The sequence below is a fragment of the Oncorhynchus clarkii genome, unplaced genomic scaffold (genome assembly GCF_045791955.1).
Source record: "Oncorhynchus clarkii lewisi isolate Uvic-CL-2024 unplaced genomic scaffold, UVic_Ocla_1.0 unplaced_contig_11207_pilon_pilon, whole genome shotgun sequence".
NCBI classification, from domain to species: domain Eukaryota; kingdom Metazoa; phylum Chordata; class Actinopteri; order Salmoniformes; family Salmonidae; genus Oncorhynchus; species Oncorhynchus clarkii.
The window spans coordinates 4,623-12,473 of NW_027260304.1; the positions used below are offsets into that span (position 1 = coordinate 4,623).

The 7,851-nt window shown below is 43.1% G+C and overlaps 1 protein-coding gene across 1 annotated transcript; it reads left to right on the top strand.

Annotated features, from left to right (window-relative positions):
* Positions 1–1,995: 1,995 nt before the first annotated feature.
* Positions 1,996–6,876, top strand: LOC139401344 (bromodomain adjacent to zinc finger domain protein 2A-like). The gene is made up of 4 exons (XM_071145659.1): positions 1,996–2,007; positions 3,337–3,466; positions 4,559–5,392; positions 6,692–6,876. Exons 2-4 carry the CDS (start codon positions 3,337–3,339, stop codon positions 6,874–6,876), a joined length of 1,149 nt encoding a protein of 382 aa, XP_071001760.1. The 5' UTR covers positions 1,996–2,007.
* The last annotated feature ends 975 nt before the right edge of the window (positions 6,877–7,851 follow it).

Genomic DNA, 7,851 nt, shown 5'->3' on the forward strand with positions numbered 1-7,851 from the left:
TGAATAAAGCGAAAACAATGTGCGTTTATTAGCTAACTAACAAAAGACACGCTCAGAAACTTAAACGATACTCCAGGACAACTGATGTTGTTACTCTCCACGTGTTTCATCAACTAGCTATCATCGCAAAAGTTTAAAGAGTACAGACCTGCTGTGAATGTATTATAAATTAGTTTTACACTGCGTTGTAGTGAACATCTGTTGATTATTGTCAATAACCTTTAATTTAGCATGATCTTATAAGGGTCTAGAGGTGTCGAATGATATGTTGAAACTATGAGCAACTTAAATAATTTTAACCCGATTGTGTTAAATGTAGTTACATCTCACTAACGAACTCCTTGTTGGATTGTTTTTTGTTGCAGTGTACAGTAACGCTAGAAAGATATCAAATCAGATGCTAACTAGATAACGCTAGATAGGCCTAACGTTAGTTGGAAATGAAGTTAACCATTGGGTGGCGAGTTTTGAATGAAAGCTAATTTAGCTAGCTAGTCAAGAAATGGACAATAACAAAACTAAACATGTTTAGCTATGCAACTGCTCGTGCCACCTTTTAATTAAATTACACAAGCGTTTAGCCCTTTTTTGTTTTCGTTATTGACAGTTTTTTGATAAGCAACTGGATAGCGGGATCTTTTAGCTAGCAAACAACCAACTTCAATGTGACAAGTTAAATAACGTGTCATGGTTACATTAGCTCGCTATCATGAAAGACTGCAATAGCTAGTTTTCTGACAAGTTGAGTATTGGATGAGAGATTCAGGTCTATGCAGAGGGGCGATATCAGCAACAGCGCATGGTCACGTGTAGCAGAAAGCCTTGCTAGTAAGCAATGACAACCGAATCAAATTTTCTGTCGTTAGAAATTAGATAATAAATGATTAACTACGGAAGTTGTCTGTTTTCAAATTGCAATTTTAATATATTTGTGACATGGTTAATATTTGTGGCGAGCTAGCATAGCTTAATGAAACCAATGTTTTCAACTAGCTAATGTTCGCTGCTTCATGCTAATATGCGTTTATCGTGTGATGGATGTTGAAAACGCAGGTAAACATTAGGAGGAAGGAGGACCATCCTCCTCAGTGAATTTCATAAACATTTTAAAACATTTGTAAAGTTTAATTTTTTTATTTTTAGATAAAACTATACGAAATGTATTCACGTCACCAAATAATTCATTAAAACCCACTGTTTTGCAATGAAGGTCTACAGTAGCATAAACAGCACTCTGTAGGGTAGCGTCATGGTGTAGCTGGCAGGATAGCTAGTTTCCGTCCTCCTCTGGGGAGGCTTATGGTTCTCACCCCCTTCCATAGACTTGCACAGTAATTATGACAACTTCCGGAAGATGTCCTCCGAGTGATTAGAGCTCTTGCAACAAAAACTGACTTTCTTTTCTCCACCCAATCAAATGATCAGTGAATGATTCTAGTATCGAATGCATAAGCCACAGCTAGCTAGCACTGCAGTGCATAAAATGTGGTGAGTAGTTGACTCGAAGAGAGAAAGACAATAGTTGAACTAATTCATTTCTTTCAAAATGAAGGAGAAGCAAGGGAGAGAGAAAGATACTTATTTTTTTCTTGAGTTTCTCTTACTTAGCTAGGAAATGCAGCTAGCTAGTTCAGCCTACTCTAACACGTTTCTCAAACAGAGAGATGCTATGTTAGCTAGCTGGCTATGACTATCCAACACTGGAACTCTTCCAAGTCAAGGTAAGCTTTTGATTTCACAAATGTATTGCCATCAGGGCCCGCCGGTGTAAGTGCTACACTGCTCACTGACTGTATATTGTAATGTTACTGCATGATTGTAGCGAGTTTACTAATGCATTAGTTCTATTAGCTATGTTGACTGATGTTACTTTAGCTAATATGATGACAACGATGTAGGCTGTGTGTAGCAGTTATGATATATGGTTTTGCTTGGAATGTTTTTTTTTTTGCCTGGTCACGTACAGCTGAAGTGTTGTTCATTGAAGTCCACAAGCGAAGGGAAAAGGTGAGAGGAGGAGAGCGCATAGGAATACAATGTGGCTACTATGGGCTATGTTTACACATTATCAGGCGTGTATTCATTCCGCCGGTTCTGTTGAAAAACGTTTCTTAAACGGAAGCAAATGGAACGACACAGGGATAAACACCTGAATTTGTCCAATAGAAATTGTCGTTTGCAACTGATAGACTAATGATGACTAATGATTACACCCTAGATCAGCTAGATGCAGGCAAAAGTGTGCAAAGTGGTATTGAATGTGTCACTGTCTGTCCAAAATGTTTCTCTCGACCTGTGTAAACTTTAATTCATAGGTTAGGTTGTAGCAACCTCATGATGGGTATTGGGCAAATAAGAGTATCATGTAGTAGCATAATCCTATCGCTGTTAAGATATTCAATGTAACAACGATAGGACATGATACTCTTATTTCCCCTTTACCCATCATGAGGTTGCTACAACCTAGCCTATCCACAGTCATCCAATATGCTATAATAGAAATAAGGCCATGCTCATGATGTACAAGCAAAGCTAATGTTATATTGTTTGAAAGTAGCTAGCTAATAAATGTATAACTACTGAAGTTGTCTGTTTTCTAATTGCAATTACCATCGCTTTGTTATATATGGCCAAGATTTGTGGTGAACTAGTGAGCTAGCATAGCTTAATGAAACCAATGTTTTCAGCTAGCTAGTGTTAGTTAACTCTTAATGCTAATATTATGCGTTTATCGTGGGATGGATGTTGACAAACGCAGTTAAACGTTGGGTTTACGAACAGGCAGACGTTCTGTACAATATGTAGCTACTTGTTGAAAACCACGATATACCTTTTTCAATGTATAGCCAGATTTCTTGAAAACAGACCAAAATATTGTCGTTCCCCAGCTGTCAAAACGGGTTCCCTGTGCTTTAACGTGGATCAACCCGTGGCGTATATTGCATGAGTGTGCTGGCCAGAGCATCCCTGCTTCTCTAACTGCGACATGTTGTGGAAGTGCAACGTTTGATGTCGTCCTCGACGTGTCATCATTCATAGCAATCTTCAGGCTTGCCAGCGCCTGCATTGTAACCAATACATTTTAGTGTATGGTTCTAGCTAGTTATTTTATTTATTTTAAAAAATCACATAGTATTTGTTGTTTAGTTTATACTGCTCACTTATTTTATTAATGGGAACCATCCATTGCATGTGTATTCTGCTTGTAAGAATAGACCATGAGACAGCTGCAGGGAATTTCTGTGAATTTTATTTTATGTTCAGGATCAAATATTTTTTCCTTAAATATTTACTGTTTTTCTTCATGACTTGTTGTCTTTGCTACCTGTTTTTCAGATGGAGGCGAACAACTATTTCAACTATGGCACCCACTCCTCTGTGTCTGTTAACTCAGGACTGAAACTCTCCTCAGGGGATTCTGTCTATACTAATGGGTCCTCCATGAGTTTCCCTCAGCAGGAGAAGAGTGAGTACAGACCTAATTTTCTGTGTTTACTCTGCCTCTATTTCTATGGTGAACAAAAATATAAACACTATGTAAAGTGTTGGTCCCATGTTTCATGAGCTGTAATAAAATATCCCAGAAATGTTCCATACACACTAAAATCGTATTTCTCTCATGTTGTGCACTATTTTTGTTTACATGCCTGTTAGGCAGCATTTCTCCTTGTCCAATATAATCAATCTACCTGCCAGGTGTGGCATATCAAGAAGCTGGTTAAACAGTGTGTTCATTGCACAGGTGCACCTTGTGCTGGGGACAATAAAAGGCCACTCGAAAATGTGCAGTTTTGTAACAAAACACAATGCGACAGATGTCTGAAGTTTTGAGGGAGCCAGCAATTGGCATGCTGACTGCAGGAATGTTCACCAGAGCTGTTGCAAGATAATTTAATGTTAATTTCTATACCATAAGCTGCCTCCAACGTCGTTTTAGAGAATTTGGCAGTATGTCCAACTGGCCTCACAACTGCAGACCATGTGTAGCCACGCCAGCCCAGGACCCAGACATCCGGCTTCTTTACCTGCAGGATTTCTGAGACCAGCCCACCCGGACAGCTGATGAAACTGAAACGTATATCTGTCTGTAAAAAAGCCCTTTTGTAGGGAAAAACTAACTCTGATTGGCTGGGCCTGGCTCCCGAGTGGGTGGGACCACGCCCACCCATTACTGCGCCTCTGCCCAGTCATGTGAAATCCCTAGATTAGGCCCTAATGAATTTGTTAATTGACTGATGTCCTATGAACTGTAACTCGGTAAAATTGTTTAAATTATTGCATGTTGCGTTTTACATTGTTGTTCAGTGTATATCAATAACTGATTTAAATGAATATCGCTCTGCCCCAGTCTTTTCACCCCTTTTATAATGAGCAAGAGATGGTATCTAACTCTAGAGCAGGTCTTTGGTGTATAAGCAATTAATTCATGTAACTTCACACCTCAAATTTTCTAGAGAATTTATGATTGTGCAGGATGCATGATGTGTGAATTGAACACTCTGAAAAATGAATTATCTGACCTGTCTTCTCTTACTCTTGTCCCTAACCACCTTTGCAGATATGAACGGTGAAATGAATGTGAATGGCAGCACTACTGTAATTGGGTCCAGTGTGCCTGGCTCCCAACCTCCAACAGCCCCATACCCTCATATGAGCAACCACCACCACCAGAGTAGCATGGGCTACGACTACCTGTGGGGAGGACAGCCACAATACAGCCCAGCCATGAGCTTGTCTCCTGGGCATGGCATGCACCAGAAGCAGCCTCCCACTGGGGTGATGCAGCAACAGAGCCAGCAGCATTTCCAGGGTCACGGACAGTACCAACTGAACGGGGGCATGCCTCGGTCCCGTCAGCCCCCCGTGGTGCCACCCCCAAACATGACTCTTACAGGGGGCCAGTACTGGAACAGGGTTAACCCGGGGCAACAGCAGAGCAGCGCAGCCATGGCAATGGGGTATAACTCGCACAGCGTGTACGGGGCCTACCAGAGCCAGGTGCACCCTGGGATTGCGCCCTCACAGGATCACCAGCAGCAGCCTCCACAGCCACCCCCTCAGCAGCACCAGCAGCAGCAGCAACCTCAGCACTACAGCATGGTGTCCAACGGGATTCCCTACTACCAGCATCAGCCCCAGCACCCATCTCTTCCCGCTCCACAACCTCAGGCTCAGATGATGCCCCCTACCTCCCAGAATTTCACCCCTCCACGGGGAAGCCCCCAGCACCACCAGATGGGCCGGGGGGGCACAGGCAGCCCCCTCCCCATGGCGGTGTCTTCTGTCCCCATGATGTCACCCTCGACAATGGCGGATAGTGGATCGCCCCAGAGCCAGACCAGGGAGAGGAGTCCCCATGGTGGTTCTGTAGCAATGCCAGCTGTCATGCAAGGTGAGATGCACATATTTACACAGGTTTCAAGTCTTCTGAGTAACGTAACCCCTTCTATTTTATAGCACGGAAGAAGTGTTTCATATTTCTGTGGTCGCTAGATACATGGCGCTGTTTCTACAGATACTGTATCACAAGAGTTTGAACTTCCGGTTTCAAAGCCATTTTTCAATTACTTAATTTTCTTTCAATTAGGCCTTATCTGCTAATTTAGTAATTAGTGTCTCAGCTGTCAGTAATTGAATTTGCTAAGCAGATTTAAAACCTCTACAGGATTGGTGGGTCCCCCTTGGGACTTTTGAGCTGACGTAGGCTAATGCGATTAGCATGAAGTTGTAAGTAACAAGAACATTTCCCAGGACATAGACATATCTGATATTGGCAGAAATCTTACATTCTTGTTAATCTAGCTGCACTGTCCAATTTACATTAGCTATTACAGTGAAATAATACCATGCTATTTTTTGAGTGCACCGTTATGAACTTAGTTATTAATAAACCAATTAGGCACATTTGGGCAGTCTTGCCACAAAATGTAACAAAAATGCAATGGTTCATTGGCTCAGTCTAAAACATTGCACATACACTGCTGCCATCTAGTTGCCAAAATCTAAATGTGCCTGGGCTGGAATAATAAATGGTGGCCTTTGTCTTGCATTACACAGATGATGGTGCAAAAAAAAACAGTTGGTTTTCTAATGTGTTATATTCTCCTACATTCATTTCACATTTCCACAAACTTCAAAGTGTCTCCCTTCAAATGGTATTAAGAATATGCATTTCCTTTCTTCAGGTCCTGAGCTACAGGCAGTTAGGCATTTTAGGCAAAAATTGAAAAAAAAGGGGCCGATCCGGTTTTTAATGTCAACACTATAAACTGTTTCCATGACAGAACTGAAACCGTGTTTGCATATTCTGTCATCTCAGCTTGATAAGAGACATTTTCTGACGAGAGGACATTTTTTGTGGAAAGGAATAAGGATGTGTCAACTGGATTCCTTCTAATCATGTTGTAAATCTCACCTCACATATTTCCTGATTCTCAACCACTGTAGTCGGGTGTAGCTCACCTCCAATTTAGTGTGCACCACAATACATAGCGAAAAACTCCTGGCCCTTCATACAGGCAATATATTTATTGTCATCTCACTGAAGTGGAACGCTGGCATGCATAAGATTGTCGACAAGGTGTTTTATAAAAGCTCCATCTGCTCTTCAGATTCCCTCCTTTGAATTGCCTTGCCGCTGCTGTGTTTTGTTCTTGTCATTTCTAATGGTCTGACGGTTTGTGTTCCCTAGGGCGGATGAGTGAAGCGTTTAAGGATGTGGATAAAGGCTACAATGGGATGGAGAGGGCGTGTGTCACCCGCGGCTGCCTAAAAGCGACAGCTCCTCCCAAGCCCCCTGGACCTCCCCATGGGGCCCACCAGGGTGCCCATTCTGCCAGCGCTCCAAGCAGCCAATGGCCCAGCACCATGAAATGACTACCTTAGCGAGGGAGTCTGCGCTGCCTGAGCCTCCACACTCGATGTCGTCGCCTCCCCTTGTGGTTTCCACACCTCCTTCAGCTAAGGCAGCAACCCCTCCTAGGGTCTCCGCAGCTGCACACAAGCCTAAGATCACAATACGCAATGCCAAGCGTCGGCTGGAGTGGTGTAAAGCTCGCCGCCATTGGACTCTGGAGCAGTGGAAACGTGTTCTCTGGAGTGATGAATCACGCTTCACCATCTGGCAGTCTGACGGACGAATATGGGTTTGGCGGATGCCAGGAGAACGCTACCTGCCTGAGTGCATAGTGCCAACTGTAAAGTTTGGTGGAGGAGGAATAATGGTCTGGGGCTGTTTTTCATGGTTCGGGCTAGGCCCCTTACTTCCAGTGAAGGGAAATCTCAATGATACAGCATACAATGACATTCTAGATGATTCTGTGCTTCCTACTTTGTGGCAACAGTTTGGGGAAGGCCCTTTCCTGTTTCAGCATGACAATGCCCCCGTGCACAAAGTGAGGTCCATACAGAAATGGTTTGTTGAGCTCGGTGTAGAAGAACTTGACTGGCCTGCACAGAGCCCTGACCTCAACCCAATCGAACACCTTTGGGATGAATTGGAACGCCGACTGCGAGCCAGGCCTAATCGCCCAGCATCAGTGCCTGACCTCACTAATGCTCTTGTGGCTGAATGGAAACAAGTCCCCACAGCAATGTTCCAGCATCTAGTAGAAAGCCTTCCCAGAAGAGTGGAGGCTGTTATAGCTGCAAAGGGGGGACCAACTCCATATTAATGCCCATGATTTTGTAATGAGATGTTCGACGAGCAGGTTATGTACGGATCCGCAGTCTCCACTTCCATTTGCAGTGTTGCACTCTCGGCGAGTAAGCGTTCTCATGATTTGATCTGATGTACTGTGTAGTAATCATTCTCAGCCTAGGAAAGGAATACAAGCAGTTGTCAAATGTAAT

Bases quoted from the DNA above. Each gene is read 5' to 3' on its own strand.
- LOC139401344 (XM_071145659.1), top strand. From the start codon at position 3,337: ATGGAGGCGAACAACTATTTCAACTATGGCACCCACTCCTCTGTGTCT. The intron at 3,467-4,558 runs GTGAGTACAGAC...CCACCTTTGCAG, and splicing joins TTTCCCTCAGCAGGAGAAGA to ATATGAACGGTGAAATGAAT. The intron at 5,393-6,691 runs GTGAGATGCACA...TGTGTTCCCTAG, and splicing joins AATGCCAGCTGTCATGCAAG to GGCGGATGAGTGAAGCGTTT.